Source organism: Rosa rugosa, chromosome 6 (genome assembly GCF_958449725.1).
Source record: "Rosa rugosa chromosome 6, drRosRugo1.1, whole genome shotgun sequence".
NCBI lineage: Eukaryota > Viridiplantae > Streptophyta > Magnoliopsida > Rosales > Rosaceae > Rosa > Rosa rugosa.
In genome coordinates, this window is record NC_084825.1 from 46,569,164 (window position 1) to 46,585,884 (window position 16,721).

At 39.8% G+C, this 16,721-nt stretch overlaps 1 protein-coding gene and 1 non-coding gene across 2 annotated transcripts; both read left to right on the forward strand.

Annotated features, from left to right (window-relative positions):
* Positions 1–9,526: 9,526 nt before the first annotated feature.
* Positions 9,527–9,598, forward strand: TRNAC-GCA (transfer RNA cysteine (anticodon GCA)). Its single transcript has one exon. It is a non-coding gene; the product is annotated as a tRNA-Cys (tRNA).
* Positions 9,599–12,968: 3,370 nt separating this feature from the next.
* On the forward strand, positions 12,969–15,299 carry LOC133715809 (uncharacterized). The gene is made up of 5 exons (XM_062142467.1): positions 12,969–13,534; positions 13,629–13,931; positions 14,043–14,409; positions 14,506–14,637; positions 14,751–15,299. Exons 1-5 carry the CDS (start codon positions 13,208–13,210, stop codon positions 14,858–14,860), a joined length of 1,239 nt encoding a protein of 412 aa, XP_061998451.1. The 5' UTR covers positions 12,969–13,207; the 3' UTR covers positions 14,861–15,299.
* Positions 15,300–16,721: the final 1,422 nt, after the last annotated feature.

Here is a 16,721-nt window from a genome sequence, read left to right on the forward strand (position 1 = left end):
AAATTACAAGAAATAAACAGACAAGCAACAAAAATCGAATTAGATGCAGAAAAGCTATCAAGGCATGGAGTCATGGAGATAGAAAAGCTAACCCTAGTTGGCAATGAAGATGTTTAGATTCAACACAAAACTAATTCACAATAGTTCGGAAAGATAATACAAAACCTCATATATTGTGACACAAAAGCTCATTTTTATTTATATTTAAGTTCTATAATATGAATCAATGTATCCATAAGCTAGGTGAAAATAGATAATATGAGTTAAGAGCATTAGTAATTGAAAATAGTAGAGACGACAGCCCTACGTAATCTCAACTCAAAGCTCTTCAATGCTCTCAACACACTCCGTACGTGTTGCGAGCTTCTATGTGAACAACTTGGCTAGTCAATTAGTCATCGTGAGAGGCCCATTGATCATCAAGTCTTGTATCCAGCTATTTTGTGCGACACTTTCACATTGCTTGATTTAGCTACAGAATATATGAATCATAGGTCAGATGGATTCTCTCTCTAGGACTCTTATCCTGTCTGTGCGTTCTTTTCCTTTTTTTACTTCCGTTCCTGTTTGTTGAATATGTTTGGCCCCAAAGAATGTGATCAAAAGAAAGCTATAGAGAAGTAGGAGAAGGAAGCATGTGCATCCTCTACTTGTCCCAATTGATTGAGACTATGCGACACCAGAATTGGAAGCACGTATATATTTTGCCCCTCTCATTACACGAAGCTTGAGACACCGACACCTCTAGTCTCTGTCGATTCTCTTATATATCTATTATTTATGCCCTGGTTTGTTTCATTGGTTGATATTTTAGGCAGCGCCGCTAGTTCCAGATGAAAGAAATTGGCTTCTGATTAAATCAGGTCCAAATTCAATGTCAGAAGAATAACACACTGGATTTGGTGAGTTTTGGAGGCAACTAGGCTTGTGACACACACACACACACATAAACTGGATCATTTTTTTTTTTTTTTTTTTTTGACTTTGTCAAGGGGAACCCAAAGGCTTCCTAGGCCCAAGATAAACCCCTTCAGCGCATGTGAAATGCTCCAACTATGCATTGCAGCACAGTGCCTGGCCACTTTGACAGCTTCGGGGTTCGAACCTAGGTTGGGGAGCACACCCAACTAGGCAAGAACCACTAGGCCACTTGCAGTGGTTATATAAACTGGATCATGGATTCACATCATAAGAAGAACTAGCCAAATCCAATGAACCAGTTACTTCAATGGAAGTGGAAATCAATTTACGAAAGTGTCGTGTAAACCCGAAGATGTGGTTTCGTATCAATTAGAGAACAAGCGAAAAATTTAATGATACAAGAGATTGAGATAGATGTTTGAATTTTTACATGGCATCAAAATTTAGCTACGTACAATTCGTTCAAATGCAATTTCACAAGCCTTGTGTGTATGATTTTTGTGTGAGATCTGATCCAATGTTCAAATAATTTTTGCACATGCCGACCAGCCGGATCTATTATTTATGGTTGGTCGTGAAACATATTAACAAATACAATTTTTTCTGAGTCATTGTAAATAACCTATAAAATCATAACATCTCTCACTCATCGACAATTAATCATCTCAAGATTTTACATAGTCTAGTGATGGATTGAATAACTTTTCAAAGAAGGCAAAAAAACCTTACAATATTTAAATTTATTTCGAAACCCCTTTTTAAAAAAAAAAATTTCGAGATAATTTGTCAAACATCTTACTTTTAGAGAGAGAGAGCATTGCCTCCATACACAACAATATCTCGCACTATGAGACCCAAAAAGGATGTCAGAATCTTCGTTTACAAGGTTTGATCGTGCGCAATAATGTAATCCTCTATCTCTTAATTGTTAAGGTGCTACTACCATGTGGTCGGATGAGTCACACGATATCTTAATTTAGGTTGCTACACTAGTCTTTTGATTGTGGAATATGAAATAATGTTAGACCTCTTGCATGTGACCTTTCTTCGGTAACAAGATTCAATGAATTAATATAAAAGGTGAGAAAGACCAGCTTTTTATGATAGATTTGATCAGTGGTGATTCACCAAATATGGAATAACTTAGATCTGTTTCTCCTCTAGTTTTTATTTTTTTTTTTGAGAAGAAAACTAGTTAATTACCTTTACTAGAATTTGGTTGATTTGTAATTCCTCGAATATTTTGTAACAAATATATATATTAAGCTTTTTTCTTTTAGTAAAAAAAATATCTAATTTAATGATTCAAAAATTTAAGTCATAACGGCTCATTACATACAATTCAGCTGCTAGACAAAGCTCAATGATCCCATAACTTCCACCTGGATCCTAAACTTAAAAGTCAAAACAAAACTCAGCCACATCCTAAACGGCCATAGCTGCAACACTTCCGCTCGATGAAGCGCAGCCTTGGTGATCAACTAATTACTCACTCCTTCCATCAACAGACTCAGCCACATCTGTGTTTTCAGTCGCCCCTGTTTAAGTTGCAAACAGTCAATCTCTAACATATTGCCATCGAGAATCGCCTTCGTGCTCACTATGCTCGCCGAATCAAAATCGTTTCGGTGAGAAGCAGTAATAATGATAGCTCCAAAACTTAGCTTTGATGGGTGACCGCCGGAAAACACCGATGTTGGATGGCTAAGATCAAACGACGAGATGTGGAGAGGATACCTCCACCTAAAAGGGAGACCCGCACCGGTCGTCATGGTTGAAAATCTAAGCTTGAGTAGCTAGGTTTCGGAAGCAACTGAAGCATTTATATTTTCAACCCTAAACCCTATATATATATATATATATATATATATATATAGGGCCCTTCCACGATCCATTTTTTTGGTCATTTTAAAAGATCCCTTGTGAGACTCATTTTTGGATCGTATTTCAGCATCTCGATTGTTCAGTTTTTATGTCCTAATGTATAGATCATTTCTGCAAATTTTCAGTCAAATTGATGATCGTTAATGTATTGAACTAGATTAGATTAATGGATCAACCGAATCTGTCAAACCTAAACTGTTCGTGTTCATAATTGTAAATCGCAGTTATAGATGCCTTAATGATTATCAATTTGGCTGAAAATTTACAGAGATGATGTACTCATATATACTTAAAAGCTGAACGGTTAAGATGTGAATATGTGATCAAAAAGTAGGTCTAATGAGCGATCCCTTAAAATGGCCAAAAAAATGGATCCCTCATTCGAAGGGCATGTGTGTGTATGAGTATTATTTAATTACATTTGTGTCCACGCATTATATGTTGATCAAATCACTTTTTTTTTTTCTTTTTTTTTTGAAAGAAATGTGGATTTCATTAACGCATGCCAAGATGACCATTACATATCCTTTTGCTGCCTTCGACTAGACAGATCAAGAAGTTGTAGTAAGAGAACTACTGTGATACATAGAAACAGACCACCTATATTTGAACTAATCGCTCACTTATTTAAAAGTGAGCCTATAAACTATGGAGAATAGCAATACATAGTAAATAGACCCCTACCACACCTATCTATATTTTTCTTATGCCCTGCAAGCTAGGGCTTGGGTGTTTTGTCGAGCACAAGTGCTGCCCGGTCCATATGGAGAATTGGCTCAACAGCAGAATGTAGTGGGCCCCACAGCTGCCCAAACTCCGGATGACCCGCATTACCTTGGATGCCTCAATAATGAAGGGCCCAAGCCCATCTCATCTTTCATCTTTATTCTCTAGCCCATAGCAGCAAGTAGGCCGAAGCCATAGAGATTGGCCCAAGCCCAACAGCCCTGAACCAGCGGCAGTAACACCACTGCTGGCATAGCTCAAGCCAGCATCTCCGTGCCAAAATTCGAAGCCAGCCAAGTGACCACCGTCGAGGGTCATGTCCGATGCCACGTCCTTCGTTGAAGTCATTACAAGCTGGGTTCGGATTGGAGGCCAAAATCGGCCCATCCGCATTGATCTGGACACCCATGTCCAACTACGCTGCACCATAAACTCCGGCAGCACTCACGGTTCCGGCCAAGACCAGTCCGACGTCGATGAAGCATGGTGATGATCCACAACCTCTAGACTGCACCTACATGCAGTTATGTTGCCAGATGAAGTCAACCCGACTGTAGAAACCGCGCCTCCATAGTACAGACCACCGCCATCATTATCAAGAATAGGGATCTGAAAGTGGAGCCTCCACCGATCCGGCCACCACCACGACTGTATGTTGCTATCCCAAGAAGACAGTACGCATCTTGACAAATCGAAGATAGTCGATGGGAGAAAGAGGATCGGACCCAAAAGTTTTGGACTTGGAGGCTGGTCGGAACCGCCATAGATGTCGCCGCCATGAGGAGACAGCGATAGGGTGAGCGTGGCAATCGCCGCTAGGTAAAAAAGGGTTTGCATCGCCCCTTGAATGTTGATCAAATCACTTAAATTAGACTCCATCTGATCTAGTCAAATTATTAAAGAATCAAAAATTAAATATGCTCGACTGAAAAATCAGTTGTCAAGTTAGAACACTTGATCCATCTCCCATTGTTGTTAAATTCTAATAAAACTTGAATTCATCAACAAGTATATCTTTTGCACCGTATAGAGACCCGACCGACTGAGAAGAAATATGTTCGTCGTACCGCATGGTACGGCATACCAATAGAAACATTAGCAAGGGGGTAAGTGTAGACCTGTAAATGGACTGCATTTGGAGCGGATCAATCTAAATCCGAATTCGTTTAGTTATAAAAATTTACAACCCGACCTGATCCGTTAACTCGGCGGATCGTTGATAGCTCAATCCAAATCCGTATCTGTCAAATTAAAGGATACCTGATCCGCTAATCGGATCCGTTTGTAATAACACATATTTTTAGATTTTAATAATATTATTAAATTTCTATCGTGATGCTTCATGAAATATTAATAAAATATAGTGTATTTATTATTTTATATTTAAAAGTAATAAGTATTCTTACTGTGTTATAATTAATATTTGAGAAAAATATACAAACAGTACCCGAACAAAGACCCACTCTTAACTTCAGTACCCGACTATGCAAAACTATCACTTTGATATTCAATGTTTGAAACCCGACCCAATAATCGTACACGCCAATCTTGTGCCACCTAGCACATTTTGAGGACTATTTTGGTCACTCCATGTTTTAACCCAAATTTTTTTTTTTAATTCATTGCAACTTCATTTCTCTCTCTCTCTCAAACTGAGAAAGAAATCGAAATTGGGAATCCATTTCAATTTCAATTTCTAGGGTTTGGATTTTTGGGTTTGTGGATTGAAGAGAAACGATGTCGTCGACGACCACCAACAAAGCCAGATCGCCATCGGCCCAACAAGCCCAGCTGACCGGCGTCCTTGCAATCAAAGAGTTCCAAGAAACAACATTTCGTTGAGGCATTGTTTCAAACACCTTCAAGGCATCCCCAAAGCACCCCTGCTTTGGAACACTTGCTCTGAGTACAATTTGCTCCCCTGCTTTGGATATTTCGAACACCTGCTTTGAGTACAATCTCAGAAGAGCATTATTCACCAATTGATCCTGCTTTTCATTGGATTTCACAATCTGGGCATAAACGGCTCTCCTGACTCTCAGCTCAGACAACTCTACACAGGCCTTCAACGCCATTGAGAATGCGAAATTCCCCAGCCAGACTAGCTGGCACAACATTTCACAATATAAGAGCAACACTCTATCTAAGTAGCCATTTCTTGAATATGCAATGGCCATGGCCACCCACACCGACCCAGGCATGTGTTTACCGTCTTGGAGCCCATCGCCGAAACAAAGTGGGCGTCGTCAATGCTACCGCAAACAGAGTAGAGAGTAATGAGATTGGTTTTCAAGATGGGATTGTTGACAAGGTTGTGGTTCACGTTCTCTTTAGAGAGAAGAAACAGATGTGGAGAAGGAGGGAGTGGGCCTCGATGTCAGACTCGGTGGCTGTCAATTTGGAGGGTGAGGTTTCGATCAGGCGAACCTCCTCTACCTTGCCGGATTCTCTTTTCCATGGATCGACCACAGGGTAGGGGAGGAAGAAGCAATCTATGACTCTACTTCGGTAGAGGAGGAGAATAAGGTTAGGTAACGAAATGACCCAATTACCCCTCATGGTTTGCCACGTGGCTTGGCTCTTAACGCCGTTATGGACGGCGTGTACGATTATTGGGTCGGGCTTCAAACTTCGGGTACCAAAGTGATAGTTTTGCATAGTCGGGTACTGAAATTAAGAGTGGGTCTTAGTTCGGGTACTGTTTGTATATTTTTCTCTTAATATTTTGAAAAATAATATTTCATTAATACAAAAAAGTATTTAATTATTATAAAATCGGACCGGACCATTAAAGGATCGGATCGACTTAAATTCGTGTTTGATCCGTGAAATAAACGGATTAATAGATTCAGACTATTAACAGATCAACGGATTAAATTTTCAATCCAAACTCATTTAATAATCACAGATTTGAAGCGGATACGGATCAAAATTTAATTTATTTACAGGTCTAAGTGAGTGAGGTGATTTCATTATTTTTACAGTGGATAAATAAGGATAACTCCAAAAACTTTCTATTATTTTGTTGCGTTTTGATCGATAGCCACACAATCTACCCTCGGCCGTTTGACCGTTGACCACCACCTTTAGGGGTGTTGCCCATGTGATGCTCCCTTGATTGAGTAAAATGGTAGGCTTCAGTTCTGCTCATGATTTAGATTTCTAAAACAGACGATTGAATCTAAATCTAATCACAGCGATGATATAAGCTTGCATGTGAGGAGTGGGGCTCAGCCAATTCAAATAAAGCTTCGATTTTTTCTTTGAAATTTTTAGGTCACGAAATCTAAAACCATTATGCCAATAGTGTTCTCTTGTCAGTTGTCACCATCACAAAAATCCTAGGGATCTTGTTTGATTTCTTTCCAACCTGGGGCTCCTTTTAACCAAAAACCTAAACCTATGAATTGATGGAAAAAAATTTATAGCACCGAACCACCAATGTATTCTTACACTAATAAAAATGAACCATCTTTTAATATCAAGTGCATTAAAAATAATTAATTATAATTCTATAAATATTAAGAATTGAAATTACCTGATAAATGTTGTGTCACTTTATACCATTAGTAAAAAATAAAGATTTTTAACAATTTAATTTAGAAAAAAAAAATTGTGTATAAGATAATTATCACTGGATAGGACGTGGTGGTATCTTAACACTGTGTAGGGTCCAAGTTGTTAAGGTAACCCTACGGACTATGAGGATGCCAGCGCAGAAGAGGTAGAGTTTACACGTGGGTGTGAGTTGAGGGAAATTGGAGGGAGAACATAAATTGAGAGTGATAGAAGGAAGCTTGTGATTTACTCAAACTTGTGAGGTAGGTGCCCTTAATTATATGCACCACCTACGCTCACCATCTTCCATTCAGCCCCCCATCATAAGACCTAACAAAGTAACAAGTAGCTAGCTGTGGTACTCTAGTATTGTACCATTCTATCTGTCTTTTTCTATGTTTTACAACATTTTAATTTTAGATCGCACGGTGGTCAATGAGCCGAGACGTATTAATTAGTTGACCTAATTAATACTATAAAAACTATTGATTCAAATTCAAATAATTAATACTATAAAAATTATTGATTCAAATATTTCTGACACTATGATGAGCGGTGTGAGGATAAAAAATAAAAAAATTGTGCATTTTTCTTCATGCGAGCGAGATTAAAAAGCGTTATGTTACTTGATGCGTTTCGACAACTGTCTTAGACTCAATCATCGCAATGGGAACTAGGTAGCCGGATGTTCTTGCTAATATTGGTCTCTCTTCGTATAGTTTGGTTTGGCAGGGCGTGCCTCTTGCTTCATTATTTCTCAGGGCAATAGGGATTATTTGAATTTGCCCAATTTTCGTTTTTGTTAATTTGTTGATTCTGACTGTTTATTATCTTTGTCTTTATAGAGTTAGACTTCTATCATTCTAAACTTAATGCATTCCTTTATTTTCTTTAATAAATACGGAAATCGTGTCTTTCGATCTCTGTTTCATGAAAAAAAAAATGAAAAAAAAGAACTCTGTCGCATGTCAAACAGTCAACAGTTGCTTGAGTTAACATTCATGGCATTATTGATTCGTCTTTTTATTACGTTCATGAGTTATGTAATAAAGGCAATTAACGAGTCAATCACATCGCCATGATCAATCATACCTAAGGAGAATTTATGTACCTTAGTACGTGGGTTATGAGCACCTAATGTCCCAACGATGGAGACCAGAGGTCAATTAGTTTGTGGGAGTTGGTTAACTACTTGCCAAACCGAAGTTGACCTATTTCCCATCCAATCCAACATGAACCCTAATGACTCACTCGTCACTACCCGACGTCCCGACCCAAGACAAAAGTGAGGTAGAAAAAAAATGACAGCGCAAAGATTCAACGAAGCACGGTAGGGTTCTTGGATCCTAGTTAAGAAAATCCTAAAGTGAGAATAGAATGGTAGATTCCATGCGAACGAAATCCGACCGTTGATGGGTTCGGATTTCGAACGACGAGAAACTCATAAATGCCCCGCCCCAGTCTGAAAGTGACGCCACAGCCCGGTGCTCCGACCACCGAGGGCGGGAAATTGGAAACTATCGGCGGGAATATCGATTTTGGGTGGTACATTTAAAAAAAAAAATTATATTTAGAACTTTTGCATTTATTACGGACATCTTTTTTGGAAAAGACAATAATGCCCAAGTCTAGTCCCATCCTCGTCACGTTTGAGTTGACAGCCTTTTGGGTTCCCGCCACTCTCGGCGACGGCAGCTCACTAACTGACGTAGACCTGGTGCAAAAAGACAATAATGCCACAGTGAGAGAGAAATTTAATTTCTTTTGGCTTTATAAAGAAAAATCTCGGTCCACGTGGAATAATATTTTCTGGCATAAAAGGTGGTGGGTTTAATTTTCAAAAGGACTTCCCGCGCTTTTGACCAAACGGTGCTGTTGCCACTTTAAATTTGGCAGGTAAAGCATACGGTGACTGGGGCCCACGATGTAATTTTTCCAAAAAATTATTTTTTCCATAATTAAAAAGAAGAAAATGAAAAATCTAATGGCGGGAAGTTTTATCAAATAGAGTTGAGAGGTTGGGTTTTGGGTCCGGGTGGCTTTATTTATTCTTTGTCCTTTTGCAAACGCCGTGATAACTGCGTTACCAGTTAACGGGGGGCCGTGGCGGCAACGATTATGTGGGAAGAAGCCGTACGGCGAGACGGAGACGGAGACGGTGGGTTGTATTATTGTGTATAACAGGCAGGAACAGGAGAGGTTGACAGTTAAGCTGCCGACTCAGTGGAGCCGCCACGTCACCAGATTCAGAATCTGAATTGGGATTTAGGGTGTGGCCCAGTTTGGGGGTGGTACTTCTATCACTGAGCAAATCACGGGTTTTCTGTTAGATCGAATATTTTCTTTTCTTAATTTGATCATTTGATGTGAATTTTACTAATTCATCTCTAATTGGTTTAGATATTAAATAATTTAACTTAAGTAACAGTTGTCAATTGGGTCCATAGCTCAGTGGTAGAGCATTTGACTGCAGATCAAGAGGTCACCGGTTCGAACCCGGTTGGGCCCTTTTTATTTTATTGTTTGTCTTATTATTTTTAATTTACTACAAACAGAATCATTGACAAGTTCTAATAGTTCTAATTACTGCGCAAACAATCATTATTATGTCTGCTACTTTAATCAACAAAACGGTAATTGGAGCAGTTTTACTCTAATGTGGTGCTGAATGATTGTAATCGATGGAAATAAAAAGCAAAGGGCAAATTGTTTAAGGTTGAACGCAAATGAGATCACGACAGCCAGATTTTTTAGTGTATTGGGTTGCTTAACAATTTAGTCATGGTAAAGGAATCTTGATACGATTATGGATTGTTATTGCCAATTGAATCATCAATTACGTGTATTTTTATACATGTTGGCGTGTACTCACTGGTAAAGTCATGCAATATGTATGGTTTTGTAGAAAAAAGATTGTAGAGTGTTTAGAATTTGAGTTCTTTATAGATTTTCGATTTCGGGTTGGTATTCAATGCCAATTTAGTATACAAATAGGTGATTGTGAGGATTGCAAAGACTTCCTCGAATCAATGTTTCTACACTCAGTAATTGTAATAACATTTGAGAGTGACTCATTTCAAAACCATTTAGCTTTACAATATTTGGAACGCGCTAGCTCACGCGCCTGAGAGATAATCTAGTTTTTCTACCTCCCTGTCCGGCGGCGAGCCTTTTCGCCGTCGTCAGACGGGACTTTGTTGGCCCTGCATGGGTCTGGAGAGAGCCGAACTCCTCGATCGATGTCTAGTTTGGATCGGGGAGGTTTCGGTAGCAGGTGTGACGCGAGGAGAGGGGAGATCGAGGCTGATGTCGGGCTCTGGTGTGTCCCTCGATGGTCAGTCCGGCGACGTGACTTGGTGGCGCAGGTTCGAAGGTGGTGGGGTGGTGCCGTGGTTGTGCTGGCGCGGCTCGGATTTGATCAGATCAGTCTGATCTGGGTTAGGTCTTCTCGATCTGATCCAGGGATGGGTTTGTTTGGCAGAGATGGGGCGTTCCCATGGGTTAAGGATGGCAGATTGTTGCTAGGTGGGGCGGTGGTCATGGCGGCAAGGCTCGGGGTCTGATCAGAGCAGTCCAATATGGGTTGATCTTTTTCGATCTGATCTGGGGTTGACTCTGTTTGTCAGGGGCGGCGCTCTTCCATGGTGCAGTATGGAAGGCAGCATGATGATGGCTGCGGTCCGGTGGTTCGTCGGCGTTGGCTGGCGGATTGGGTCTCCCTTGATTCCTGGGTCGAGGTTTGGGCTTGGGTCCTCCTTTTGGGCCTGGCCTGGGTTGATCTCTTTATTTCTGCTTTTATCTTTATTTATTTTAGTTGGTTAGTGTTGTCTCGCCTTTGGCGTGTAATAAGTACCTACATATATTTTGTAGGGAGAGTCGGGCTACATGCCTGTGTGTGCACTCTAAGTGCCTTGTCTGCCCTAGCGAAGGGAAGATCTATTGTTAAATGGTCGCAACCTCCTAGTGGCAGAATGAAACTAAGTGTCGTCGGATCTGTTTTCCGGTGGCAACATAGTAGGAAAGCTGTTATTTTGGTATTTATGCTTCGTTGTAATCGAGTTATCTTTCCGTTATGTCACCGCTTTGTCAAAGCAAATAGAGTAGCCAATAGTGCACTATTTGCTAATTGGTGCTTGTTAGAATACATGTATTTTGTAGAGTTTTCTGATATTATTTCAGGACGCGCTATAGATGCTTATTGTAATCAGGGGTTTAGGCTCAATGTCTCCCCCCTTGTATTCGGCAGTTTCATTAATCAAGGCTGGAGGGTAGCCGCACAAAGCCCTCATTTCAAAAAAAAAAAAAAAAAAAAAAACTTTTGAGAGTGAGTGAGCAAATATTTTTTATTTCTTTTTTTTTTAATTTTTTTTATCCTCCTATTTTGAATGATATATTTTATTATTAAAGATATTTCGAGACTTATTTAGTCTGAAATTCTAAATGAATTATGCCAACCTTAAAATAGGCGACACGTATTTCATACCGTTCAATGAAATTATATAATATCGTCCGTTTTTATATTATTTAATAAAACGAGTTAGTATGTTATGCTGCAAATATTCTCGAATTTACAAGGAGTCTTGAGTGTTTTAAGTTCTTCAATTGAATGAATGTTTGATTGGAAGTTGCTTGCTTAGGTCACTCTAGTGATCTCATTTGTAAACATATTCGTGCTGTGGACATGTATTCGTGCTCTATCAACGAGGAGCGAAGACATTGCAATACCTATTGCTTATAGTTTAGGCTATGGGTTGACTGTATTGCCATTTCATCTGAGACCATGAGATTGACATCAATGGACCTCATTGACAGATCTAAAATCAACACAAGGGGGGAAAATGTGTTGAATTGACTTACTTGCAATCAAACTTTTAAGTATCCAATGTTATAATGACATCTCGTGATTAATACGCAATACTTTTTTTTAGTAAATATCTATCGAACTTTCTAAAAATAACTTATGAGTTTTAGAGAACAATCAAACGAATAAGTCTTGAAAGCAACCACTGAATACTAACATAGTGTTTACAACTAACGTTTATGTTAGCTAACCACCAAATACTGTTAGGATTACATAAGAAAATAATGGGAAATTTCGGGTAAATTAATTAGAAACAATGTTTACCACTTCACTGAATAGATTTACAGAAGAATGACTAAAGTTCCACAAGCTGTCATGTTAGATCTCACTAGATTTCTCATGTTGTCTCACAATGGCTACTTTACAAGGGTAGTTAGGAGCAATCATCACAGAACATATTAAAAAATCGTATGTGCAAAATCAGTAAACATTCAATAAATGGAATCAAGTAGGATGATAAGTCCAACTCTTTGCCTAAATGCCTAATGGTGTTCTTCCTTTTGTGTTCTATTTTGTTTTTCTTCCTGTCATTGCATATCTTAATAAATCTCTAATAAAAACCCTTTTGAAACAAAGCACAAATCCAAAACAAAGTTCAGTGACCAAAATTTAAAAATGGAGGTAAATTCTATTCATTCTTTATGTGACCAAACACAATCAACAACAGTGCATGGAAGTAGGCAAAGTGACAAAAGTGAAATGAAGCAACAAGACAAGGCCAATGGTGTACCCAATTTGAAAAACCAGTAGCTTGATTACGAAGAATCTGAAAAAAAAAGAAAATTGAACCAAATCTAAGCAGTAAAAAACACCCACTAATCTCTCCTCAAAAAGCCCTGTAAACCCAACACCAATGGTGTAGTTTATTGATTAAACAAAGGGCAGGTGGGTTTGGATAGAAGGACAAATGTCTCCAACCACTGGGCCACTCCCTCCAGTTGTTTGCACAATCCCATAGCCTCTTCTTTCTTTCAAATTTTTCCCATACCTTATTACTTTTCCATATAAATTTTGAAGCTGTGTCTCAGATAGACCCTGAAACCTTAATAAAGGCAGCTTGTCTTCCACAAAGTTCCTCCTCAAGTCTCTCTGTCTTTCTCTCTGTTTTGTTGGGTCCTTGTCCCTCCACTCCAGCCTGCAAACCCAAACTCCCTCCTCCTTCATTATTATATCTTCCCTAACCAGCAAGCACTTCTCTCTCAGACCCCTCTTTCCCTCTTCCTTTTATACTGAACCTTCTCTAAGCTTTAAGCTCCTATGGCTAAGTCACCGGAAGATCCCAGCTTCTGGCTCCCCTCTGATTTCCTTGCCAACGACGACGTTCAACTCATGGACAACAAAGGGCCCAGCTTCCGCAGAACCGCCGCTGTCTCCTTCCCCACCGAGTTTTCGTACGAGTTCGACTCGTCCGGTTCGAACTCGGCCCTGAGCTCGCCGGTGGAGTCCGATGTGGGCTCCACCGAGACGGAGAGCAGCGACGAGGAGGACTTCCTCGCCGGGTTAACTCGCCGCCTGGCTCAGTCCTCGCTCAGCCAGACTCAGAAGCTCTCCGTCCCCAGCTTCGCTAATGAAAAGCAGCCCGAGGTAAAGCTTTCGTCTTTAATACAGTGACTTTTTTTTTTATACTTAATTGTTTGGGTGATAGAGTTCTTAATTTTTGGGTGCGGTGTTGACTCAGTGGGTCATGTCCGGGTCACCTCAGTCGACTCTGAGCGGAATCGGGAGCTGGTCTTGCAACGGAAGCCCGGCGGGTCCTTCTTCCCAGGTGCCGTCTCCTCCAACGACGCCGTTTGGGGGTCAAAACGACACCTGGGATCTGATTTACGCCGCCGCCGGACAAGTGGCGAGGTTGAAGATGAACAGTGTTGAAGGAGCAGCCAAGTTGAGTAACAACAACAGCAACGGCAGAGGGCTTCTGGGCCCACCTCGGAGCCCAAGTCCGTCTCTTCCTTGCGTCCAAAACCAAAGCCCCTTCACCCAGGTAGGAACAGTATGAAAGATTTCATCTTTGAATGAAAAGCAGGGATCTTTAGTCTTTAATATTTGAAGGTGAAGCAAGTTCTGATCCAATTTTGGGGTTTTTGATCTGCAGTTTCAGCAAGTGAGACAAGACCAAGTACTACAGTCACAGTGCTCTGCTGCTCCTTGGGGAAAACCAGTGAAGCTTAACTGGTCAGCTCAGCAACAACAGCAGCAGCAACAGATCCAAAACAGAGGAAGAAACATTGGTGTGTATGAAAGTGGAAGATGTGCACATGGTGTGAGTTTGCCCCAATCTCAAAATGCATGGCCTCCTCTTCAAGCTCAACACCAAAACCAACAACACCCACATCGCAATACCCGACCCGTTTTGCCTAATGGGTCTAATGTCAAGAGGGAGTCTACCGGCACCGGCGTCTTCTTGCCTCGCAGATACTCCAACCCCAATCCCACTCCTGAGCCACCTCGCAAAAGAGCAGGTAACCAGTGATTTGGTTATTTGGGGTTATTGACTCATTGTACCATTTTGGGGGTTATCTTGTTTTGACATTTTTGAATTTTTTTTTTGGTCATAGGATGCCCTACTGTTTTGCTCCCAGCCAAGGTGGTTCAAGCTCTGAACTTGAGCTTTGAGGACATTAATGGTCATCATCAGCAACACCATCTTCAGCCACGTTTCAACAATACTGCTTTGGCTCCAAACCATGGTAATGCATTATCTTTCCATATATGGAACTGTTTATGTTGCAGCAGATCTATTAGGGTATATTAGTTTAGTTTTTGTTGGTTTCTAAATTTGGATGTATTGGAATTTTTGCAGAGGCTCTGGTGGCAAGAAGAAACGCGCTATTGACTCAGCAAAGAAGGGGTTTAAGGCAAGATGGGCCACTAAACTATGAAGTGCGCTTGCCTCAGGAATGGACCTACTGATCTGACCTGACCGTTCTATTCTGGTTAATAGTCGCATTCCATTCCAAGGGGGTTTTGTGACTTTGGCTTGTTGGGCAAGAGCAAAAGCAAGTGTTATAAAAAGGAGTAGTAGTAGTAGTAGTAGTAGGAGCAGCAGAGTTTGTGATATTTGGGTTTTATTTATTTATTATAGTGAAGGAAATTCAAGAATGTTTGAGCTTAGTTTAGGATCAATAAAGATGATGATATCCAGGATTTTTATTGGAGGATGTTGCAGCAGCTTCTGTGGGGGGCTCTCTATAGCTTTTAGATCAAGGAAGAAGAAGAATGTGTTGTAATAAATGGCCTAGGTTTTTCGTCAGAGGGTAAATCAAATTTCTTGTTGTGTTGCAAGTGATATTTCACAGCCCTCTTGTAAGATTATTCTACTAATAAGAAAAGTTTTAGTATTGATTTGTCATTTCTCTATTCTCCCGAACACTTTAAATCACCCCGTTGTTCTTGACTTAATCGTTCCAGTTAGAGATTTGTACTTTTAAAACTGCTTCCAAAAAAGGCAGGTTACACCAACCAAGAACATGGTTGAGGGTCCCCATGGAAAAAGCTGGTAATCTGTGTAGAGCTGGTTACAGTTGTAGCACGTTATGTAAGCACTAGAAACTTGAAGCTGCTGTGTATTTGAATGGTTGATATTTGATATGCAAAAATCTGTGGAAAAAATCCATATCCCATGAAAATCGTTGAATGAATAATGTGAATGGGAGATTGGTGCCTCTGCCATTTCTGCTATAATAATATAATATCTCAATTTCAAACACTTGAAAGTCTAAATTAACGGCACAGTGGTAGTAGTTTTTGCTTCGGAGTAGAGTGTTGGTAGTGGAGACTGTGACATATAGATATGGGGCTTCCTTGCATGTTTGAAATTTTGATGTACGTTTGTATCCAGATATCTGATTTTGACTGACCCACCAGAGCAATGTCTGTTTTTTTTTTTTTTTCAAACTAGATCTACCGAGAAACCAATCTAGATCCAAATGGAGAAAAAGAACCCTCTTGATTTCGAAAGTTCGTTAAAACCTGATTTATAGACGAAATCCCGAGTAAAATCAAGCTATTCCGAAAAGCAAAAAAGAAGTCAAAGAACCCTAAACATGTTTGTGTCAAGTTCTACACTTTGTTTACCGAAATTAGAACAGAATGCAATGGCTTTAGTAAAAGGTGAAAGAAAATCATAACTAACATTGTAAGAACAGAGCTGTAAAGCCTAGCCCTCCAGTTGGTTAAACCAAGTGAGTAGAATAGTATTAGTGGAACCAGTTGCTAAACATGCTCGTGTCTGCACAGTTTGAATTAGACAAAGCTTGCCTCCTCAAATCATAAAGAAACCATGCTTGTTTTACAAGATCCAAGGCACTTTTTTCTTCTTCTGAAAATGGTTGATTATTACAGTGAAAGGAGTGATCTGTTTTTGCTTTAGCTTTGACCAATTATGATTAATCAAAAGGAAAAACAACTTGTACCACATCTTGCTTTAATTTTGGGCGTTGGGATTTCTTGTGAGAAAATCCGTCAATTACAAGAGCAAAGTGAAGGTGGATGTGGAGTCATAGCAACAGATATTTAATTTAAACTTAATAGAAGACTAATACTTGCAAAATCGGATTGTAAACAAAGGGAGATCAGAGAAAAAAAAAGTAATAAGATTGAGATAATCTATAATTTTTTTTTTTAGAAATAGATAACTTCATTAACTTATCCATGGCCAGAAGGCACATACATCACAAGCTGTCTCATACCAACAGATCTAGCTGGCACAAGTTGCCAAGCAAATGACAAGTACCCTCACTGAAAACAAATGCGCTCACTTATGAAAGTGCCT